Source organism: Furipterus horrens, unplaced genomic scaffold, assembly GCF_987537825.1.
Source record: "Furipterus horrens unplaced genomic scaffold, mFurHor1.1.pri manual_scaffold_7, whole genome shotgun sequence".
NCBI lineage: Eukaryota > Metazoa > Chordata > Mammalia > Chiroptera > Furipteridae > Furipterus > Furipterus horrens.
The window spans coordinates 29,749,605-29,775,772 of NW_028327177.1; the positions used below are offsets into that span (position 1 = coordinate 29,749,605).

Below are 26,168 nucleotides of genomic sequence, written 5' to 3' on the forward strand. Positions count from 1 at the left end.
ACTAGAAGCAATGTCACATAGTAGCAATGAGCATACCTAGCACCCAGATCTTGATTTCAAATACCATTAACCAATAAAAGAAACCAGAGCTCCTTGGACAAATATCTTTTCTTATTCAAAGGACCTGATCCTGAGGTTTGTTTACTTTTCATTTAAAAATGAAGTGTAGTGGGAGTTTGAGGGGGTTAAAATAATCTAGCACCAAACTGAGAGCTTCTTTTTGTAGTAATGAAAAATACTGAAGTAGAATTGAAAAGGAAATTACACTGTGAAAGTGTGAGTCTGTATGTCTTAACCTTGATGCCCTTGTTCCTTAGAAACATTGTGTGTATTATGACGTCTCCCATGCTGTGAGGACCATTGGGCTAAAGCAGCTCAAGCAGATGGAGTGAGTGGGAGGGCCTCCTAAAAGATACCAGAATTAGAAGCTTTGCAATTTTGTTGATAATGCTTCACAAGGTTCACCGAGGCCCATACATCCCAGTTCAAGCCCAGTCCAACTTTACACTGTTGTTGCAGCATAACCATTCATCACAGTCCCTTTACACTCCAATGTGTCCTGATCTGGGACAATCCCCTGATAGTCACAGGGTTGATGGTTCACCGGTCCATCATTTTCCGAGCACTGACTCTGAACCTGGCTTTCTGATAATGACGGGAAATACAAAGGTGAGCCACATAGTTCCCAGCCCCCAAGAACTCAGGAACGGAAGATCAGGGCAAGGGGGCAAGGGGACCACTGAATGACAACACAAAGCAATGAGAGTCACACGCAGGTCTATGCCATATGCTGTTGGGATGTCAGGGATGGGGGACAGATGAATCAAAGGACCACGGCAGGTTCCTCAGTGCCAACGGCAAGAAGATCAGCTATTCAGTGATGTAAGAACAGTGAATCAGGCAGGTAGGGCTTTCCCTTTTAAAATATTTAATCAATTTGTGTTCCTACGTACTCATGGAATTGGGGCGGTAAGAGGCAGGTAGGGCTTTCCCTCTTAAAACATGCAATTAATTTGCCTTCCTACGTGTGCATGGAACTGGGGTGGTAAGGATTAAAGTGAGAAAGACATAGTTTCTGACTCATATTTCTTCAGCAGTTTAAGAAAACCTGCCCTGCCTGGTGAATCATATTATATGTAGACAATCTTATAATATGTAGAAATAGATAAAAACGTATGCCACAACTTACTAGCTTTAAAACATAAATTGGATCATGGATTTGACTGTTCTCAGAGTAAACCCCATGCACTTCCCATGACTCACAAGCTCTGCCCTTCCTGTGCAGCCACACGTGCTGCTGCTCTCACTCCAGCTCACTAAGCTTTGGCCGCCCTGAGCTTGGCTGTGTCCTCAGGCTGGTGCACTCTTCCTACAGTGCTTTACAAGTCTGATTGTATTAAGGGAAGGCCCCCCTGAGAATGACACCAGCCCAGAGGGAATCAAACAAAGCCAACAGGTCAGGAGAAGTTGTTCCTGCTGATGTCATAGAGCACCCAGGCTGCCAGCTGCCTGATAGCAGAGACCTCTGCCTGCTTCACCCCCTGCTGTGCCCTGGTGTCTGGACCTGTCCAGCATGCCCAGTTCCTCCCCCTGGCCCATGTTGACCCACGGGCCTTTTCCCTGTAAAACCACATTCCTAACCTTTGGGAGTTCCCGTAGTAAAGCCCAAGTATGTACTACATCAGTACACGCTTCTTAAAGTACAGTATGCTCAGCCCCAATGCTGTGCAGAGGATGAGAAACAAAGTACCCAAACATTTTTCTGGATCAAATCATGGTACCCAGAACTTCCCACTCAGGAATCTTTTCCCTCACCTCCTCAAGTGTGTCTCCCTCAAATGGCAAATTCCCCACCAGAATCCTATACAAAACTACCCCCAGGCTCCAGGCATCAACCTTCAGAGCATCATAGGCGTGATTCCACATGATCTCTGGGGCCATATAGAATGAGGTGCCACAAATGGTTGTCAGCTTATAGTTTGTAAAGTCCCTGGCAAAGCCAAAGTCTGCTATTTTGAGGTTTCTCTCACCATCTAGCAGTATGTTTTCTGGCTCCAGGTCCCGGTGGATGACTTTCTTCTGTTGGCAGTACTGAACTGCTGATAGTAGGTGCCGGAACATGAGTCGGACTGCTGCCTTGGTCCTGGGGCCGCAATTTTCTAGGTAGTCTTGTAAGCTCCCTCCGCTTACATGCTCCATGAAGATATAACATTTCTCCTCAGTGTCAATCACTTCAAATAACTGTGTGATATTTGGGTGATTTAAACACTTATGACAATGAACTTCTTGAAAATATTCAGTTACCTTGCACTTGGTAATGGCTTTGACAGCCACCACTGTTTCCCTCGGCAAGTTCAGGGCCAACCACACCGTGGCATAGGAGCCCTTGCCAATGGTGTGCAGGAGCCTGTAATCGCCAATCAAGTGCTCCTGAAGGACAGCGGTGGCTGCAAGGTCATTACCCATGGTAATTTCAAAATAAGAACAAAAACAAATCAAAAACTAAAATGAAAATGATAAAATAAGTAAATAAAAAATAAAACAAAAATAAACACAAATAAGAGAAATTTAAAAAGGGAAAATAATAAAGGAAAATAAACAAAATGCAAAAAATGGGGGAAAATGCAGTAAGAAAAAGAAAACACTCTCACAAAGTAACGGCAAGAACAAAGCTCGCAAGTCCAAGTCCAACAGGTCACCACAATCAGCTTCCTGGGCTCTAATGGACAAAAATCTCAGCCCCTCCAGAGCTGTATATATAGGATGGGCTTCCAGTTGCATCACAGTGACGCCTATGAGGTCAGAGCAGGGTGTGGACCAGGTGTGGCTGGGGACAAACTACAGTGGTTTTCTTACTTTTTGGCCTCACAGAACCTCTGGCTGTGGAATTTAAAAAAGGGACCCCCTCCCACCCAATGAGCCTCTTGTTTATGTGAAATATTTAAGATTGATATTTACTTTATTAGAAAAAAAAGTCTGTTAACTCGCCAAAAGAAAAGTAAAGAAAAGAAAAGACAATGAAAAGTCTTAGTCTCATGCTCCAGGTCATAGTTCAAATATCAACTGCTGAAAGAAAAACTTCCCTGACCCACCCATTCCTACTTGCTTCACCCAGCCCACCACGTTTGTCATCCTCACAGCGCTAACTGCGGGCAATTGGTTTTGGTCACTGCCCGCCCTCGCCATGAAGGCAGGAGCATGCCTGTAGTCTTCCCTGTGTCTAGCACAGTGAGTGGCAACAATAAGTGTTTAAAAAATAGAAGAGTTTGGGATAACAGAAGACTCTATGGCCAACTACTTATTTAATCAAAGTGATTCATTAAAAAAAATCTTTTATTTTTTAAACATATTATGCTAGTCATTTATATTTTAAGCTTACCCTCCTGTATTTTGGCCAGATAGACTTTTCCCAAGAGAAAAAAAGTCTAATTAATCTTAGTAATCCTAGTACTTGGCAACTTCTGAGCAACTGGTAAGTTCTCAATAAATGTCTACTAAAAAAATAATTAATTTGAGAAAAAATGGAGAAAAATGGTTCTATAAAGAAGCTTTCCCCTCTAGAACTTAAATCTCTTATTAACTACATTTATCCTAAAATATCTTCCCAGGACAAAGTCAAAAGGTATTTTACATATTTTAGAAAAATTGAAAAAGATCTAATTGGGTATCCCAGTTGACACTTCATGATGAACATAAGAAAAGTCATTATAAAATCTTCAATGAGGGAAAAAATCTCCTCTTTGAAGTAAACTTGAGCACAAGAACACTAATAAAGCAAATACAGAAAAATAACAATAGTGGAACTGGAGGTAATACAGATGCATTTTTGAGGTTATCTGTCACATAACCATGTCACTTATACTTCCAAAATGGCTGACAAGTATTAATAACTCAGCTGACAAGTGTCGAAGAAAACTTTTCTGTCCTTTAGGAGACTCTCTAATTTTGAAATCAAGCAGCAACAAACTATAACTTGTATTCTGTTGCTAATGTCTACAGAACTCCTATACAGAACCCAATACCACCCACTCCCACAGAACTGTGAAGTGCCTGTCAGAGAGAGGGGACCTGTTTTATTCAATCAGTAATTCAAAACATGAATGTTGTGGCAGAAACAAGATATAATCTGGCATATTTTCCTCCAAATACAGAGCAAAGTACCCTAAAAATTCAAGTTGTTTTAAACTTACTGTACAGAGGCCACAGAGTTTGGTCAGAGAGCACTTGAAATCAGCTTATCATAAGAGCCCTTCTCAGATAAGCTATATAGCCTCAGACACATTCATTCCTTCAACAGACATTTCCTGAGGGACTATTATGTAATAAACATTATACAAGATTATGGGGATACAGAAGTAAAAATATATAATCCATATCTTTCTGAAACTTATAGTCTAGTGTGGAGTCAGGCAGTTGGGACAGATGGGAATAGTTAACCAAATTCATTTACCTTTCACTGGGGGCATTTCCCAGCCTTCACGTAACCACATTCTGGCCAGTGAAATGTGAGTAGAAGTACAGTACACCATACCCAGACTTGGCTATGGAAAACTTCCCTACTGATTATAAACTTTCTCTATCTCTTTATTTGCCAGCTGGGTACAGAGGATTCTAAGGAGTTAGAGGTGATGGAGCCTCAAGATGGAAAGCAGAAGGCCACCTACTGACCACACTCTTGAAAATATTCTGTAAGCAAGAATTGACTCCTATTATGGTAAGTGACTGAGATTTGAAGTTGTTTGTATGACAGTTTGTCTGCTCTACCAAAGCATGAGCCCAAATGACCTCCAAGATACTATGATACAGAGTATGCACGGGATGATGTAGAACTACCAGAAAGTGGCATCTCACCTGGGCTGAGGCTGGATATCAGAGAAGGGTCCCCAGAAGAAGAAATACTTAAGATGAATCTTGAGGAACATCATGAGACAGTGAGAAAACAAATAGAAGGTTGAGGAGGAGAAAGCACATGTGAACTCATGAAACTTTGAGGGAATGTAGTACATTGGGAAAGCATTAGTGATTCCTGAATATAAGAATGTAGAGTGACGTTGGGAGATGGACCTGCTCAATATGTATTTGTTGAAATGACTGGACCCAGGAGATGTAGTAACTACTAGAAATAATGGATAAGAAAAGAAAAAGTAATCAAGGACATCTAACTTAAAAGGCAGATTGATGACGTTCTTTTCATGAAGATAGAAAATGGAGGAGAAAGAAATGAAAGGATGTGTTCAGTGGAACACCCAAAAGAAGAATCAGCAGGTAGTTGTATATAAGGGTCTAGAGCTCAGTCAGTGTTAAGGATGGAAGAAGTGGTTGAAATCATAGGCATTAGGGGATTTCTCAGGCATAATATTCTGAGTGAAAAGCCAGAGAAACAGGGAAGGGAAAGGGAAAGCAAGAAAGAAAGAGGGGTGGAGAGAGAGAGAGAATATGAGAAAGAAGTCATTTAAGTCATATAAGCCGAAGAGAAGAGATATTGAAAAAGCAGTCAATACTGACAAATGCCTCAGAGATATAAAGTAATGTGATAGCCTGATAATGTGCATTATATTTGACAACTAGTCAACTATTTGTGACCTTAACAAGTTCTATTTCAGTACTGGCAAAAGCCAGGTTAAAATGGTCTGCCAAGTGAATGAGAGATGAAGAATTAGAAATGAGAATATAAAATACTCTGTAAGGAAAATTGACTCTAAGGAACAATTAGCTAGAAGTAGACAAAGAGATATAGTGTGTTTCATATTGTTTTAATTTTTCAGGATACAAGACTTAAACATGTAAATATGTTGAATTCTCTGAACTTTTATATCCCTACCTATAAAATAGGGATAATAATGTCCCTTCTGCTTGGTCCATTGCGTTGTTTTCAGAACAAATAAGATGACATGTGAAAGATTCTAATCTAAGTACTATGTAAAGGGCAAGGTTATTGCGTATTTATAAGTATTGAAAATATGGAGTTATAAAAGTCAGGAGTCCAGTGAAATACAGTTGGCATAAAATCAAGGTAAAAATATAATCAGTTTAGGTCTAAAAATATTAAGAAAAACGTCTTTTTAATACACACTACAAGATAGTGACCCCAAATGTTACAGGCTAACAACAGATTTCTAAATCCTATGATGGACAAAATTCTTCTGGAGCTCCTAGGTTACAGCCTGGATTTCCAAACATCTTCATTACACAAGAAAGAAAGAAAAAAAAGCCAGTTAACCCTGGCACTCAGCAATGCATTAAGTCATCTGGGGATCTATTAGTCTTATGAGTAGTAGTTCATAAATAAATATTTCTGGCAGTCACCCAGTTTCACAAAGCAAAAGACTAGCTTCATAATATAGGTCTCATGATCAGTGAAATCATGGTGAATGGCCACAGCTTGCTAAGTATGTTATTCTAAGGGGCAACTGAGGTATTCTGGCTAGAAAGCTAGCCATTTTAGGACTTCTCTCCTGGGTAGATTAACCATCCAAAAGAATATGGTCCAATCATTATTTAACTAGCCGCTAAACCTTTAAAGACCCTACAAATAACATTATTATTAGCATTATGACATGAGTGGAACTAGTTTTTCTCTCATAAAACTTCTAACAAGTGGTCTTAACACGTCCCATCTTCTTCCTGTGGGAAGATAACGCCCATAAAAAAAAAAAAAAAAAAAAAAAAGAAAGTCCTTTTCCTTTTTTCTCTGCACTTTTGGACAAGTCCCTCTGACTTGGTGCCTAGTTGCTAACATATCCTCCTCATTTATTTTATTTTAAAAGATGTAGGGTGCTAATTAAGGTCAAGTAGCTGTGTTTCCAGCTCCAAATGGTAATTGTTCAGAATAAACTTTCCTTTAGAATAGAGACTAAAGATCTAGCCTTGAGACACAAATAAACCCTATTTACAATTACTTTTACCTTTTTTTATCTGAAAGCGACCAGGCTACAATACTAAAAGAGTGTTTCTTTTGTCCATTTTTCTCAAACATTTTATCCTTAATGTGTGATACTACCATATGCAGCTATTCAACAAGGCCAAATGTCCGTAGGACAATTTTTAGATCTTCCATGCACTGCAATGCTAAATTCCAGACTAAGACTGAGGGTCAAAAAAGCAATTTGCTAATTACCTCAATCAGAACCATGAAGAAAAAGACAAAACTTACGTTGCCCTCATAAACTCCCACCGAACATTTATAGAGACCTTTATAGATAATCAAGTATCTTTTCATAAGTTTGCCTCATTTATCCTTAAAATAACTTTGTAAAGTTTTTACTCTTCATCATCACTAATTAAGAGAAGAGAACGCTGAGGCCCAGGAAGTTTAGGAACATTTCCCAGGCTACACAGTTGTTCGAGAGCTGAACCAAGTCTATATCCAAGGTTCTCTGCTTCCTCAACTGTTTGCACTACACAGTAGATAGCCCCCATCATGTTACCTACTTTATGTTTACTTCACTTCTCTAGCAACAATGGAAAGAGTCTGGCTTTCTCTGAAGTAATTAAGAATCTTTGATGATATTAGGTAGCATGATTCCTCCAACTTTGTTCTTGTTTCTCAGGATTGTTGCTGCTATGCAGGGCCTTTTGTAGTTCCATATAAATTTTTGAAATATTTGTTCTAGTTCTTTGAAATATGTTGGAATCTTGAGAGGTATTGTGTTAAATCTATGGATTTCTTTGCGTAGTAAGGACATTTTAATGATGTTAGTTTTTCCTATCCATGAACACAGTATGTGCTGCCACTTATTTGTATATTGAACTACACTATAAGGCCTAGTAATCAAAAAAGTATAGTACTGGCATAAAAACAGACACATGGATCAATGGAAGAGAATGGAAAGCCCAGAAATAAACTCACACCTTTATAGTCAATTAAAATTTGACAGAGGAAGTAAGAACACACAATGGGCTAAAGACAGTTTATTTAATAAATGGTGCTGGGAAAACTGGACAGGTACATGCAGAAAAATGAAACTAGACCACCTTCTTACACCACACACAAGAATAAATTCAACATTTTAAATTTAAACAGACCTGAAATAAATTTAAAAAAAAAATCCTAGGAGAAAACATAGGCAGCAAAATCTCAAACATAGCTTACAGCAACATTTTATCAGATATATGTCCCCAGGCAAGGGAAACAAAAGAAAAAACTAAACAAATGGGACTACATCAAACTGAAAAGTTTTTGAACAGCAAAAGAAAACATCAACAAAATAAAAAGACAATCCACAAAATGGGAAAAGATATTCACCAATACATCTGATAAGGGGTTAATATCCAAAATTTATAAAGAACTTACAAAACTCAACACCAAAAAAACAAATAACCCAATTAGAAAATGAGCAAAGGATCTGGGTCAACACTTCTCCAAAGAGGATATATAGATGGACAACAGACATATGAAAAGATGCTTGATGTCACTAATCATCAGAGAAATACAAATTAAAACCAAAATGATATATCATCTTACACCTGTCAGAATGGTCACCATCAATAAATCAACAAACAACAAGTGCTGGTGAGAATGTGGAGAAAGGGGGACTTTTACACTGTTGGTGGGAAAGCAGACTGGTGCAGCAACTGTAAAAAAGAGTATGGAGATACCTCAAAAACTTGAAAATGGATTTGCCTTTTGATCCAGCAATCCTACTTCTGAGAATATATCCAGAGGAACCCAAAACACTACTTCAAAAGCATGTAAGCACCCCAATATTCATTGCAGCATTATTTATAATCACCAAGATATGGAAACAGTCCAAGTGTCCATCAGTAGATGACAGGACAAAACAACTATGGTACATTTACACAATGGAATTCTACTGGGCCATAAAAATAAAATAAAATTTTATTCTTTGCAACAATATCGATAGACCTGGGGAACATTATGCTAAGTGAAATAAGCCAGTCAGAGAAATACAAACACCATATGGTTTCACATATATGTGGAATCTAATGAACAAAATAAACTAACAAGCAAAATAGAACAGACTCATAGATGGAGAGCAGGATGGTAGGTAAGGCAGGGTGTGGGAGATAGGGGGTGGAGAGATGGAGCAAAAAGGAAAAAGGACTCATGGACGTGGACAACAGTGTGGGGACTGTAGGGGTGGGAGGTATAAGGGGACTAAATGGCTATGGAAAAATACAATAAAAATAAATAAATTTCAAAAAGAATCTTTGATGAGGCACAGACATGAATTCAGTTCTCTTACTAATAAACATACATAATATATTGGTTAAATAAGGAATGTTATGGGATCATAACAGACGTGGAAAGCTTTTTAAAAGAATGTGCAAATCATGCTTGGAATCCTGGAAAGGCCAAAGAAGGTATTACAAACATATGACCAAATATGGAATTGGGAAAAATTTCATGAGCAATCAGTTTTTTCGTTGAAATGGTTTGTTTTTATTTTATAAGGGTTTCTCTTTCATGAAAAACCCTAGTTTTTGAAAGTATTTCAAATTAACATTATGACTCACCTATAAATGGAGAAGGAAGCCACTGATCGAATGAGGGTTGCCAAAGCCCCCACTTTGGCAGCTTCTACTGCCCCCCGGACTCGGTATTCCACTGTCTTGGAGTAGTTGGCATAAGGCTGATTATAAACAACAATCTTGCCTTTTGCTTCTGGGGCCCTTCTCTGCAGTTCATCGAAAGAGGTCACCACCATAACTTCTGCTGTAATGCCTAGAAATAAAAGTCATCCAAGATTAACTTATGGCTTCCGATCAGCCAGGTTGAATTGGCACATGAAAGGTCATATATTCTCTATCTGCTACATCTGGAAAACTGACTTGAGTAGATCAAAGTTTTACAGCCATTTGCCATGGGAGAAAGATTGTGAGGGTTAGCCAGTTTCCCAAGAGAAAGAAAAGGCATTCAAAATAATGTAACATATGATTCAAAAGTTTTTCAACTCACTTGACCAGCTGGTATTAAATCACAAATGGCTTGAAAAGATAGTGTTTTTTCCCTTTTTTCCCATCCTAAGAAGTCATGAGTTTCACAGAATGATACTAATTATTTGTAAAGAACATGCATTTTAGGAAGCTCCCCCTGGGATTAATGAAACACATATTTATCTTTTCCCAAAACTATTTTGATGTGTTGGTATGCAACCTTCATTGACATCACACAAAGAATGGCCGTTCATGAAAAATAATCTTAGAAGCCAATGATCTTCATTAAGTTTTAAGAAATAGTCAATGTAACCTCTCCCAAGAACCACAAAATGACAACTTGTTTTCTTTCCTCTGTACAAAACATTCTTAAAGGATGCGGAACTTTCCCATGCTTCTCAATTTACAGTACTTGTTCACACTAAACACGTCACTATTCTTCAGAAACAATTTTTGAAGATGTTGTGTATTGTCCTATTATCCTATTGTCTTAGAAGAGACATACTGTATTTCCTCATATCACAAATCTTGCTCAGATCTTCATCATTAGGGAACAAGATTTCACAGATTCTGAGAAGTAATTCAGAAATTCCCAGACCACAGAATATCCAATTTTATGGAGCAGTTAGAGTAACAACAATAACAACAAAATTTAGCAACAAAGGCCAGATGCAATGGCTAAATATAACTACCTAAAACAAAGTGGCAGGTGCCTACTGTTTTGTGGCTTTAGACACATAGTCGTAAAATATGTCAGTAAAAACCAAAGTATCAATGTATATTTGGCAACTTTCCTTAATCTTGCAAACTTGAGAACTGGGTTTTTCTAGAAGCTGAACAGATGTCATTAAAATATTAACTGTTACTTGGAAAATCCTTTTAAAATGCACTGCAGTTGCAAGAGAAGTCTTGCTTTCAATATAAACTCCATCACAATGGACCATTCAGGTTGGCTCCTCTCCTACTCTATTTCCACCAGCAAGACTGAATTTGTACTTTTACTTTAAATCAATTGACTACAGATCTATAAGCATGTCTCCCCCAACATTCAGAACTCAGAATTTAATTTATAATCTAAAAAAAGCAATGTACAATTATGGAAAGTAAGGAAGCCACTGGCATTTTCCCATGATATTATATGGAAAAATACAAATAAGGTTTCGTTCAGCTAGACAGATTTTGAGAATCATAACTTACTGAAATCTAGAGTTACCTTGAAACTTGACTGGCATTATTATTGGCATAGTATGAGAATTTTGTTGATAGTTTTCAGCTGTTCCTAATGAAAAACAGATTCAATGTTTTACCTAAGGGATGTGCCAGCAATGGGATTTTTTTGGCATCTGGATTGGAGCCCCTAGAAATAAAGCCAAATTTCTATAAATTTTCATAGACCACTGCAAAAATTAAAGTCATACAAGGGTGGTACTTCTCTATGGCCTGTGCTTCAAGTTTTTTGTTTTTGTTTTTTGTTTTAACAAAAGAGAGAGTGACAGAGGGCCAAAGAGCCAAAACTTAACCTAGACACTATAATTGTCAATGCAAATTACTAGTAGTAGGTATAGGTCAAAACCTATCACCCTGAAATTAGAAGAAGAGTTCCAATTAATCTGTTTTCCTGAAAGCTTAGAAACATATCTGATTCTTCTGTCTCCTTCATCCTCCATGTCTAGTTAATCCTGAAACACTAATAATTTTACCTCTGATATATTCATTGAACCCAGGTTCCCTGCTCCACTCTATTATTTGTTCTCACATCAGGCCCTTATTATCTCTCTTGAATTGCTATGAATCTCTCCTTCTCTGCCACACTGGTGCTCTAGCCTCCAGCCCAGGTCCCTCAAATTAAACCTCACAGGAGCTGCCAGAGGGAACTCTTTGAACTGCTGAAAAGTCAGATCAGCCTATATCACCACGTCCCTGCTCCTCTTCAATCTGCGTACCAGTCAGAGGCTATCTATCTCTACAGACACAGGATCCCTTTGCTTTCAAATCCCATCAGTAATAAACCTAAACGTTCCCCCTCACCATGCAAGTTCACTTCTGTGTCCTTGTTCATAGTATGGTATATCATATCTTGTTGACCCCATTCCCCCATTCTCCCAGCTTCATCGTGTGACAAATACCTACTTATTCCTCAGGATGCCATTTAAAAACCACTCCTTCAGGGAACATTCCATGACCTCTGGCCTCTAGTCTCATCTCCCCACCCCCACCCCAAGGCAGGCTCATGCACCACCCTACTCTGGACTTGGAGAATATCCTGGGCACACCTAAGCACTGGACAGGGAAACTCTGTCAATTTATGACTCTCTCAACTACCCAAACTGTGATGTCCTCAGAGTTTGGAGCCATGTTCATTTTTGTTTGAATCTCCTGGGCCTAACAGTGCTTGGTGTATGTGTAGCAGTTAGTCAATAAATACCTCCTTGGATGGCATTGCTTCAATAAGGGACCACTGACTGGGCCTAAAGCATTTCCATAAAAGTGCAATTTTACCTTTAAAGTTTGATAGCACTTCTTCCACAACAAGTCAAAAGTCTGAATCTCCTACCAACCTGAGCACAGCTGCCCAACAATATCCAAGCACAAAAGGCCTTTGGGGCAGACAGAATGGAAATATAAATTCCAAGTATGAAAACTCAGGAAGCTCTTTTTCTCTCTCTTGGGGCCTAGTTATCCTTTACACAAAATTCTAAATCTAGTATATAAGCCAATAAACTAAGAGAAACAACAAATCAAAAGGAAGAGAGAAGTTTGGAAGCTGACAGCAACATGTAAAATAACAGATACGAATAGAATTTTCTGCAATGTTGGAAATGTTCTATCTCTATGATAACACAGTAGCCATTAGACACACACATGGCTATTGAAAACTTCAAATATGACTCATGTGATCAGAAACTGAATTTTTAATGTTATTAATTTGAATTAATTTATATTCAAGTTTAAATAGCCATGTGGGTGTGGTGGCTACTATGTAGAACTCACAATCACCACAGGCTCAGCCATTATGTCGGCAAATAGCTGAGAGCATCTCTCCCAGCCCCAGGGCCCTACTTCCTAGCAGAGCCATACAGATGTGACAACCACAGTGATGACCTGCACAGAGGTCACAGATCGGGTGGACTGTATTCATCATACTTCATTTGAAAAGGCAGGGTGTGTACAAACACTTAAGGAAGATTTTTGCTCCAACCGAATCAAATAAAGCTAGGCCATCTGGAAAACGTCACTCTTCAATATTAGTTTGTATTTTGACATGCTACACAAAGGAAATCCTCAGGCTGTCCTACAAGTCAGCAGGCCCCTCTTCTTTTCTCTAATTTCACCTCCTTTCTTTCCATTCTCTCATTCTAAAAAATAGTACATGAAACCTCTAAGAACTCTAAACCAGTGTCACATTCACAGTGAGGGCCTACCCTGACCTCCCTGTTTATAATTGCAGATCACTCCCAACCCTCATCCCTCTTACCTTGCTTAATTATTCCATAGAATTTATTTGCTTCCAGCTGCATCCACTACAATCATGTTAGTTAGCTCCGTAGGGAATAGAAATGTTTGTCTGTCTTATACATTAATGTTACCAAAATGCCTGAAATGGTGATTGACACATAAAGTATAAAATTCTCACACACACTCATAGGCACAAATATACACATGCACACATATATACTGAGTGAATAAAAATAAACCAAAAATATAAAAGTATAATACCTTATCTCCAGTCACCCTCCAAAAATATACATCCAAAGAAATTGTGTATTTCTGTATATTCTGTTAGAATAGTTGATGATAATAATGAATGTAATAACAGCCATATTTGAGTAGTTATTGTTTACAGTAATGTTCACAAGCAACTCTGCAAATTAGTTACTAAAAGGAACCTGAGGTTCAGAAAAATAAGTTTATACAACTACTAGATGTTGAAGCCCAGATGTGAATTATTGGCTTTCTGATTCCAAGGGTGATGCTCCTCCCACTAACTGCATTGCTATGTTTTTCAAAAATGTAAAATATGTCAAAAGAAAATATGGATATTTTTATTTTAAGAGAATTAACAAGGAAAAATAGATATACAAAAGTCCACCTAAGTTATCAGTTTGTTTCTTCGTAGCCAGGATCCTGCTCAGAAATCAGGCTGCTGTTATCACACTAGGTTCCAATATATTAATAGGGGGCTGGTGGGGTGGCTCACTCCAGCACAAGAGTCATCAGACCCTGTTACAGTAATGAAAAGGATTATGGTAGTTAATTCTGAAGAAGATGTGGGGCTGACACTAAAAAATATTCTATTATAAAGTGACTCTCTTGGCTATAGCAGATTCTATCATAAAAATAGCATTAAAATTCTCAAGTTCCTCTTTATTCTCCACACCAATTTTTTAAATTGATCAATTTATTTTTAAGCAGCTTATCCTGTGCATAATTACTGCTGCAGTCTCCCTGCAGAGACAACAGATACTGACTGCCATGCTACTGGCTCAAGTCATTTATTCTACAGAGAATCTGGTGATAAGACTCTAATTGCAGTCTCTTCTGACTTGGCTCCACCCAAGAACAGTTAAGAGTAGGAAGATCATGAAGTGAGAATTTTATGTTTTCTGCTATTGAAAGGAAAAGACTACAGACAGAAAAATGTGTCTCTGGGGCTCAATTCAATGTGGTATGTTTTAGGAAATTGATTTCAGAAGATTTAACTCCAAACAGGAAACACTTCAGGCCCACCCAAAAGGAAGCATAGCTTCTTATTCTTACCACATAAAATGATTTCAAGTGCATCACACAATATAACTAGGTCCAGTAAAATGTCCATCTTTTCCTGAACTCAGTTAGGGAGAAAGGAAAAGAGTTGTTCTTTGAAACAGTGTTTTGGCCTGAAATGGTAAAAAAAAATTGCAATTTCATGACAAGGCAGATAAGAGAATATCAGAGTAGTCCTTTCTAAGTTTCCATTTGTGTATGGAAAATACTACGATTGTACAACATCCTTTTCATAAAAGAACAAGCCTTAAAGATTCAAATTTATTCACCAAATTTACAGCCCTCATACTGGACAGGGCTTCATGTGGGGCGTTTGGGACAATACAAATTTCAGTGAGTTCCAGTCCTATCCTCAAAAAAGTGTATAATCTGGGGAAGAAAAATAAGCAAACAATAACTTTAAAAAGATCACAGAATATCACAAATGCTAAATAAGTACAAACTAAAATTTTACAAAATAATAATATAAACCAATACTGATCAAGGAAGTTTCCAATACAATAAAGCTTTAAGTGGGCCTTAGAAGGTTTCAGTAACCTGAAAGTGAAGAAAGGGCATTCCTAGCTAAAGAACAAAGAAGGGAAGACAAAAATAGATAAAATATCTATTCATTTACAGTGAATTAGGAGGCTTCCTGTCAGGTCTCAAAACAGAAAAGGGGACACTCTAAAATCTTCTAATTTTTAACCAAGATATGTATGGGCCCCATTCTCATTTTATTAATTCCAAGAAAGCAAGGAAATCAGTCTCCTTGAAACAGTTTTAAGGGGAAAAAATGTTAAACTCAGCTATTAGTTAAGTGAAAGAAGAGCAGAACTCCAAAGGATAGCTGGGGGTATGTGACCCTCCTCTCCAACTGTCTCCTAAGATCAGGCTCATATTAAACCTTGTCTGTCAGCCTGGCGAGCAGGCCCAGACCCTACTTCATCAACATCTATGGGCACAGGAAATCATCAGCATCTCTAGAGAGGCAGCTGTCTGCCCCACAGAGCACTGTGCCACAAGCCAACCTGCCATGCTGACACCAGAGGAAGAGCAATTTGTCTACTTTGACCTCTAAACTACATAATTTACACATTTGGTTGTGTAATAAAGAGGCACCTACCAGGGGACCATTATGTCTAACTCAACATGTGATGTAGCACATTCAAGGAGTACAGAGACCCAGCTCAGCAACATTAGCAGCAACAAGCATAGAGCACATACTGATCCTTGGCAATTTGATCCCTTGGAATCCAAATTGCTTCCATTGGTCAGGTCTCAACATTAAAGGCAGTCACACTTTTGTGAACCTTGATTAATCTACCAATTATCACAGGAACCATTTATATTCTAAAACATGAGGAGCACTGTGTTTGAAACATGGTTGTTTTGAACGTGGCTGCCTTCTCCCCATCTTCTGGGTCTTTCCTTGTAATGATGACTGGTGTGGGTAAGTGAAAGCTTTTACAAAAGCCACTGTCATCAATACATCTGTTCAAGTGAGCAGCTAGAAGATACTCTGTACCTCAATCAGTTTCTCATAGTATTTAAGAAGTAAAATGCACAGGCCTTAGTGGTGGTGGGAATACAGAGGTGAGTTTCTAGCTGCAGGAGACTAAAACAGCACTAGTTATCATGGTTTGGGGGATCATAGCTTGTTCTGTTGAAAAGGCACATTTGTGAAATGAGGACTAATGGATTTGGAGACACTAGCTGGAAGGCTGGGGAGGAGGAAAGAAGACTGAGACTAAAGTAAGCAGCAAGCGAGGGACAGAATGGCATGGGAGGCTGCCAGTTGATAGGGTGACATCATGTGGGAGCCTGGCAGCTGTATTAGGAATTTGGGTGGGGACAGAGAAGTTAGGCAAGTTCAGATTTACATCTTCAAAGGATCACTAGGCTTAGTATGATGAAAAGATTGGAGGAGCTTTGTTTGTTTGTTTTTTTTAAGGTATGAGGCCTATTTAAGGTACTACTGCTACTTTCTGGTTGAGAAGTGACAATGGCTTAAACTAGAGGAGGGCAGTGGAGACCAAGACTAGTGGGCCACTTGAGCAACAGTAGTGAGGGGACACCATTTACTGCAGCGGGAAAACTGGCCTCATAGAGCTTTGTGCTCAACTAACTATTCTGTCCAATCTATACAATGGTTGTTTTCCTAGGGAAAGTTGTATGCAAACTGAAACTTAGGAATTAGGTCATTCAAAATAAAAACAACATTATTTTATTTTAAGGTGACCCTATCAGTGAACCAACTATCTTACTCTAAGACTTTCTTACAGAGATCCAAGATGGCAGAGGAGTAAGTGGAAGCTATGCTAACCTCCACCCAGGACCAATCTGGAATTAAAACTTAATTGTGGAGAAATTATCTGGAATATCAACTGAACACTAGCTGGAGAGAAGTCTTATAACCATAGAGAGACAGAAAAGGACACTTCATCACAACATGAGCGGTAGGAAGTACAGAGACATGAAAGAGCTGACTGGGATCCCACGAGTGGCAGCTGAAGGGACTGAGAAACAGTTCAGCAGCCAGGGGTTCCCCCTGAGAAGGGCAAGGTCTAAACTCGCAGCAGGGCTTCCCAGCCTACAGCACCAGAGCAGAAAGTAAGATAGCATCCAGCTTTAAAAGGTGAAAAGCTGCACAGCTTTTTTTTGCTGGCCTGAAATAAACAGTTGAAGACAAAGAACTCTTAAAAGAATCACATAAGAAAATACATTGGCACCAACTTACCTAGGGCTCCAGCACAGGGAGGTAAGAGAGGACTAGAAATGCTTAAGGAGAGTTTGGGGCAGGGGCTTTAAGGAGAGAACTGAGGGAGCAGCCACCTGGGTCCCAGTGCTGACTCATTCTCCATACTGCAGGAAGACCACTCCCCTCCAAGTGGCGTCAGCCTGAGGGGAAGTAATAGCCCTGCCCACTGAAATTAATCTGCCCCACCCTCGGTGCTTAAGCCTGATGATGGCTGGTCAAGATTGAATAGATTAACAACTAAAGGAGAGAGACAAAAGCAGTAGATCTCTGGTAGTCTCCAACAGGCTGCCTAGGCCCAGACTGAGACATGATCTGAGGCCACCAGATCTGTGCAGGGGCAGATCCAGGAAGTGCAGGTCAATATAAGAAGCAGAAACAAACAAGAAGAGTCACAAATATGGGGAGACAGAGAAACAACTCCCCATTGAAAGGAAAGGAGGAATCCCCAGAAAGAATGCTAAATGAAACAGAGGAAAGCAAACTATCAGACATGGAATTCAAAATATGGATTATAGGGAAGCTCAATGAGCTCAGGTAAGATCAAAGAAAACTACAAAGAACTCCAGGGAAACTACAAGGAACTTACTGAGAATTACACCAGCATGAAAAAGGACATAAAAGCTATCAAAGAGGCAGGAGGAATGAAGAATACAATTTCTGAATTGAAGAACAGATTAGAAGGAATCAAAATTAGGTTAGAAAAAACAGAAGATCAAACCAGTGTGCTGGAGGACAACATAGAAAAAAATTCCCAGACAGTGCAACGAAACAAAAAAAGAATGAAAAAGAATGAAAAGGTTTTAAGAGAGCTGCAGGACAACACGAAATGTAATAATATCCGTATCATAGGAATACCAGAAGGAGAAGAGGAGCAAGGGATAAAAAACCTGTTTGAAAAAGTAATGACAGAAAACTCGCCTAACTTGATGAGAGAAAAAGTCACACAAGACCAGGAAGCAGAGAGGGTCCCAATGAAAATGAACCCAAACAAGCCCACCCCAAGACACATCATAATTAAAGTGGCAAAACTCAAAGACAAAGAGAGAATCCTAAAAGCACCAAGAGAGGAATAGCTAATGACATACAAGGGATTTCTGATAAGGCTATCATCATATTTCTCAACAGAAACACTACAAGCCATATTCCAAGTAATGAAAAATAGGCCTACAACCAAGATTGCTCTACCCAGCAAGGCTCTCATTCAAAATGGAAGGTGAAATAAGGAGTTTCCCGAAGGAAGACTAAAAAAATACATCTCAACCAAACGAGCACTGCAAGAGATACTAAAGGGAATGCTTTAAGAAAAAGAAGAAAAAAAGAGAGGGAGAGGAACATAGGTACAAAGGGAAATGAATAAATAGCTGTCAATAATAATTTAAATGTAAGTGGATTAAATGTTCCAATCAAAAGACATAGGGCAGCAGAATGGATATGAAAACATGAACCACACATATGCTGTCTACAAGAGACACACCTCAAAACAAAAGATTTACACAGACTGAAAGTGAAGGGATGGAAAAAATTATTCCAAGCAAATGGACATGAAAAAAAAGGCTGGGGTAGCAATACTTATATCAGACAAAACAGATTTCACAGCAAAGGCCATAAAAACAAAGAAGGAAATGTCATAATACTGAAGGGAAAAATCCATCAGGAAGATATAACCCTTGTAAACATATATGCACCCAACTTAGGAGCACCCAAATATATAAGGAAATTTGAAGGAATTCAAGAAGGATATTGCCAGCAACACACTCATAGGAGGGGACTTTAACACCCCATTGTCAACAATGGACAGATCTTTGAAGCAAAGAAACACCAAGGATATTGAGGCATTGAACAACACCCTAGATCAAATGGACTTAATTAATATATATAGAACTTTTCACCCCAAAGAAGCAAAATATACATTCTTTTTAAGTGCACATGGAACATTTTCAAAGATAGACCACATGGTAGGATACAAAACAAGCCTTAACAAATCCAAGAAAATTGAAATTATAGCAAGCATATTCTCAGATCACAATGGCTTGAAACTGGAAATTAACCTCAAGGGAAAAAACTCAAAATGAGAATGAATAATATGTTATTAAATAATGAATTGGTTAACTGTAAGATCAAGGAAGATATCAGAAAGATCCTGGAAACAAGTGATAATGAGCACACAAGAGCCCAAAACCTGTGGGACACAGCAAAAGCAGTCCTGAGAAGAAAGTTCATAGCACTACAGGCCTACCTAAAAAGGACAGAAGAATCTCAAATAAAAAAATCTAATCCTACAGCTACAAGAACTAGAAGAACAACACCAAACAAAGCCCAGAGCGAGTAGAAGGAAGGAAATTATCAAGATCAGAGCAGAATTAAATGACATAGAGACTAAACTAACAATTCAAAAGATCAACAAAACCAAGAGCTGGTTCTTTGAAAAGATAAACAAAATTGACAAGCCTTTAGCCAGGCTCATCAAGAAAAAAAGGGAACCCAAATAAACAAAATCAGAAATAAAAGAGAAGAAATCACAACCAATACCACAGAAATACAAAGGATTGTAAGAAATTACAATGAACAACTGTATGACAAAAAAATTGACAACCTAGATAAAATGGACAAATTTCTGTAAACATATAATCTTCCAAAACTCAATCAAGAAGAAGCAGAAAGCCTGAATAGACCAATAACAACTAGTGAAATTGAAGCAGTAATCAAAAAACTCCCAGCACACAAAAGCCCTGGACTGGATGGTTTCACAGGTGAATTTTACAAAACATTTAGGGAAGAACTAACTCCTATCTTTCTCAAACAATTGCAAAAAATCCAAGAAAAGGGAAGACTCCCAAACTCTTTCTATGAAGCCAGTATTACCCTAATTCCAAAACCAGGTCAAGACACAACAAAGAAAGAAAACTACATGCCAATATCACTGATGAACATAAATGTTAAAATCCTCAACCAAATATTGGCAAACCGGATCCAGCAACACATTAAAAAGATCATACAATTTGATCAAGTGGGATTCATCCCAGGGATGCAAGGATAGTTTAATATTTGCAAATCAATAAACATAATACACCACATAAACAAAATGAAAGACAAAAATCACAGGATCATATCAATAGATGCTAAAAAAGCATTTTATAATTTAAGTGCAGCACCCATTTATGATGAAAACACTCAGCAAAATGGAAACAGAGGGAGCATACCTCAACATAATAAAGGCCATATACAAGAAACCTGAAGCCAACATCATACTCACTGGGAAAAAACTGAAAGCATTCCCCCTGAGATCAGGAATAAGACAAGGATGTCCACTCTCTCCACTCCTATTCAACATAGTCTTGGAAGATCTAGCTGCAGCAATCAGACAGAAAAAAAAAAAAAAGAAGAAGAAGAAGTAAAGAGTTTCTGCTCAGCTAAAGAAAACATCAGCAAGATGAAAAAGGAACCAACCAAACATATTTGCCAATGATACCTCAGATAAGGGATTGATCTCCAAAATATATAAAGAGCTTATACAACTCAACACCAAGAAGACAGATAACCCAATTTAAAAATGGGTAAAGGACATGAACAAACACCTCCAAAGAGGACATACAGAGGGCCCATAGGCATTTGAAAGAATGCTCAACATCACTAGCCATCAGAGAGATGCAAAAAAAAAAAAAAAAAAGAAAAATCAGATACCACTTCACACTGGTCAGAATGGCTATCATCAACAAATCAACAAATAACAAGTGCTGGTGAGGAGTGGAGAAAAGGGAAACCTAGTGCACTGTTAGTGGGAATGCAGACTGGTGCAGCCACTATGGAAAACAGTATGGAATTTCCTCAAAAAACTAAAAATGGAACTGCTTTGTGATCCAGCAATTCCATTGCTAGGATTATACTAGAAGAATCCTGAAACACCAATTCAAAAGAACCTATGCACCCCTATGTTCAAAGCAGCACTATTTACAATAGCCAAGTGCTGGAAACAGCCTAAGTGCCCATCTGTAGATGAGTGGATGAAAAAACTGCGGTACATTTACACAATGGAGCAGAAAGAAAGAAGGAACTCCTACCTTTTGCTATAACATGGATGGAACTAGAGAGAATTATGCTTAGTGAAATAAGCCAAGTAATGAAAGACAAATACCATATGAGCAACACAAATAAGCAAAATTGAACCAGAGGCATGTAAACAAGGAGCAGACTAACAGTGACAAGGGAGGAGGGTGGAGGGAGAGAAGGAGGATAAGAAGGGGAAGGGAACTAGTATAAATGACCCATGGACACAGACAAGAGGGTTGGGATTGACTTTGGGAGAAGAGGTGGGTGGGGTGGGGGGAAGCAATGGGGGAAAAAGTGGGACAACTGTAATGGAAAAACAATAAAAAAATAATAAATTAATTAAAATTTAAAAAAATTTTACAAAGTATTTATTGAACTATTCATTCTTCAAAATATTCTTTTAAAATAGGGTATTTCTTTATCAGTAACAAGAAGCATGCATCTATTCATCCTGACTTGAATACTGGCTATAAAGCTCTCTAGCCCTTGATCCTGAATAAGTTGCTTAACTTTTCCCAGACTTTAAAATGAGAATCACGATAATAGTGACACCACCAGCATTCTTGTGAGCATCAGATGAGATGAGAGGTAAAAACTGCTCTCTCTCTGTGTTATAAAGCACTGTAAGACAATAAGAGTACAGGACATATTTGATATATGTCCTGGACATATATCAAATAGGGACAGAAATCAATTATTGGATTTATTTAACACTTCATTTCACCATGGCCATGAACAACAGTGTGGGGATTGACTGTGGGAGTGGGGAGTGGGCTGAGTAGAGGAGGGCAGAAGGGAAAAACTTGGGGCAACTTTAATAGAATAACAATAATATATATATATGTGTGTGTTTGTGTGTGTATATATATACATATATATACATATATGTATACGTATATATATATCCTTCATAAAATATGATTGGCAAATGTAAAACAAATAAAATAAAATAAAATTTCACTTAAAACTAATTATCAAGAACAAAACAAAAATAGTGGGTATGATTTCAGCAAATATGGAGCCTACCTGGCTCAGAGCAGAGCTATTCTTTATCACATCAGGCAGCTTCAGAGGCTGTGTGATTTCTTGTCAGTTTTGACTAAAGTAATAATTTAGGCACTATATCATAACGCTCCCACATCAGGCTGGTAGAAAATCTGAGTGGGTTTCACGGGTCTACTTGGCAGCAAAGGGCCCAGAATGAGTGACGGAGGGGAGAGGGAGAGGAACAGAGAAGGGACTTTTTGCATGAGCATGAGAAGAACAGGGCATAACAGAAAAAGATGCCAGTGGCTCTTTCTAAAATATCCCTGTGTTATATGTTATCATTTCCTCTCCCCTTCTCTATGAGAGAATGTCACATGCCCATCACGTGCCTTGTAAACTGCAGTGTTTCTCTCAGAAGACACTGATGTTGGGCGTGGCCATGGGACTTGCTCTGGATAATGAGATGTGAACACACAGGTTGTGTGGTCACAGCTGAGCAGAAATTTTAAGAGCCACTGCAAGCTTTGACTGTCTCTTAAGAGCCCTTTTCCTTCAGGTACAAGAATGACAAGTCCCAGATGGGGCTTCTCCTTTACCCTGAATCCTAGAGTGAAAAAGACACCTGAGACAGAAGCAAAGACACCGCCAACTCTATATATATGACCGTGAATGGGCAGGTGTATTGTCACCTATCTATACAAAGTGAACAAGAAGTAAATCTTAGTGATTGCAAGCCACAGAGATTTTGGGGGTTGTTTGTTACAACTGAATGAAAGGTGACTAATGTAGGAGCTCTGAATTTAAGTTTCTATCAGAACATTTCACAGTCTGTAGCTGATGGCAGATAAGATATAGAATAAATTTATTTACTACTGTACAGAAGATCGTTCAGTGAAAATTCATTTACTGCTTTCTTCTCCCTATCACGCCTCAAAGTGATCAAATGGTAAACACTAAACAAGAGAAAACAAACAAATCTGAAGAAGAATTTACCAAGTGCCAGTGATTTCATACATGCAGATTAAACGACAAATCATTTTAAATAGGAGATAAACCCTAGAGATAAGTAAAATACAGTTCTGGAAGCTTCAGTTAGCTAACCTACCTGAAGTCTAAAAGAAACATGAATGCCTGTGGTACTGTTCCATAATTCCACACACTTCAGTAGATTTCAATATTTCATATCTTTCAATTCTGTATTTCTCTTCTACTTTCCATCTCCAAAAACCAAGGGCACAAATGATAGAAACTGGAATGCTTATGCTTATATTGAAGTACAAAATAATATTATTATAATGTTATGTCAGAGATAAAATACTCTATGGCAGCTTGGCAATCCAAAATGAGCTGTTTCATTTAGCTATGTTTTGAAATGTTAACAGTCCTATGCTTGTCTTAGAACAGTAAAACTTGGGGAAAAAAATACAGTAACAAAACAGAATTTCTGCCCTCAATAATAACTTTTTTTAAAAAAAAACTGGTTCAATTTCATGATTCAGTTTGACACAGCTATTTGCCACTAGAGGAAGATTCTTGAGACAGGTTAGAAACATCAGAACTATATGACTTACACAAAAATTTCCTGGATGCCATTTATTAAAGTCCATTGGAAGGAAGAACATAGATCCAAAGATCAATGTCATCCTATTACAATTACAATTGAAAGCCATTACCATACAGTTTAAGCAGGAGAGATTGAAGCAGGAGGGCATTAACTACATTTAAGAAGTGAGAAAATAAGTTTCAGGAAGGTTCAAAAACGTTACTGAACTAGAAAGTAGCAATGCTTAGATTTGAATCCAGGTCAGACAGACTTCAAACCCATGCTTTTCTCATTACATCCCCCTCTCGTAGATTTCTTCCTAATCAACTTGTCAAGATGTCCTTACATGTTTTTTGAAACTCAACACAATCACTATCAAAATCCCAATATCAATTTTGCAGAAATAGAAAACTTATCCTAAAATTCATTTGGACCCTGAAGGGACCCCAAATAACTAAATTTATATAAACAAAGCTGGAAAATTTATATCTTCTGATTTCTCATTTCAAAACATACAACAAAGCTGCTATAATCAAAACAGTGTAGTGCTGGCATCAAGACAGACAAATAGAGTAACAAAACAATATACAGAGCCCAGGGGTTGCGGGGGAGGGGTGGAAATGTGTAGGTATGATTAAACCATCTTTGACAAGGGTGCCAAGAACATTTCAATGAATGGCATTGGGATAACTAGATATCCACATGTAAAAGAGAAAGTGGACCCATATTGTACACCATATACAAAAATGAACTCAGAAGGGATTGAAGACCTAAACTATAAAATTCAAAATGGATTAAAGACCTAAAACTGTAAAACTCCTAGAAGATAACAAAGGAGGAAAGCTTCATAACATTGACATGGGCAATAATTTCTAAGATATAATACCAAAAGCATAGTTAACAAAAGCAAAAATAGACAACTGGGACCACATCAAACTTAAAAACTTCTGAGCATCAATAAATACAATCAAGATAGTGAAAAGGGAACCTATGAATGGAAGTAAATATTTGCAAATAATGTATCTGATAAAGGATTAATATCTAGAATATATAAAGTTTCTGGCTCCTGGCACTTCCCCACTTCATCTTCAGCATCTGTGTTGCACTCTGCCCCTTCATAGCTCCAGGTTCTCCTAGACCTCACATTCTTATTATATGAGGGGGAACCCCCCAAAATACTAGAATTATCTTCTGGAGGGCAGGCCCCTGTTAGTACAGGCTTCCCCCGCTAGGTGAGAGTTCTAGGAACCCATCTGTATCAGTGAACCAGCTGGCATTGTTGTGAGGGACTGTGAGAGGCCTCAGTGAGTTTTTTTTGGAGACCCCCTCAACACATTTGCCCATTTCACGATGAGTGATTTACGAGGACACCTGCCCACACTGCACTGAGTGTTCAGCAGTTTTGACCAAAAGTGGCATGACCCCCGTGTCCCACCCTCAGCGACTTTTTTTGTTTTCTCAGATGATAGAAGTCCTCAAAGGGAAACATTTTGCCAATGTGGAGGAGGTAAACAAAAAACAACAGAAGCACTAAAAGGCATCAAAATCAATGCGTTTGAAAACTGTTTTGAGCAGCGGAAAAAACAAACATCTCAAAAGGTGTATCGCATCAAATGGACAGTACTTTGATGGTGACTGAAGTTTAAATGTGTAAGAATAAATACACATTTTTTTATAAATAAATTCCGGGTTTTGGGGGGGTTCCCCCTCATACTGCCCAGGGAAGGTGTCTCTTTTATCAGTTCCCATTGGAAAGACAGAGCAAGCTTCATTTCCTCAGAAGACCCAGGTAACAAGTCTTTTCAACTTATGTGGTATATGCCCACTCTGACTCCAACACTTTGGATTTGGGGATGGAATGAGCTCACTACCTTAAGCCAAAAAAGACTCATCTCTAGACTTCGATAGAAAGCCAATCCCACCTACACTGTATAAAGGGGAACGAATGTTGGTTAGCAAACAACAGATGGCCACCACAAAGTAGGTCTCTTGATTTTGCTACATGTGCCACAGTGCTTTTCTCATATGCTAAATTCACTATATATTTGCTGAGTTAATTAAATTGACCATATTTTTCATGATCCACTTTGGCAGAGAAAAGAGCCTCTCCCCATTCATCCCCAACCACTTGAACTCAAAAAATGAAGGGGAACTTTTTGATGAGGTTCTACCCATTAATGAAAACCAGGA

General features: G+C 38.4%; 1 protein-coding gene across 2 annotated transcripts in view; it reads right to left on the bottom strand.

Annotated features, from left to right (window-relative positions):
* CPQ (carboxypeptidase Q) overlaps positions 1–26,168 on the bottom strand; it is a 441,869-nt gene that overhangs the window by 295,991 nt on the left and 119,710 nt on the right. For both annotated transcript variants that reach the window (XM_090282787.1, XM_090282789.1), the window contains exon 3: positions 9,478–9,685. In XM_090282787.1, coding sequence (XP_090138913.1) covers positions 9,478–9,685 — 208 coding nt within the window. The remainder of the gene's footprint in view (positions 1–9,477; positions 9,686–26,168) is intronic.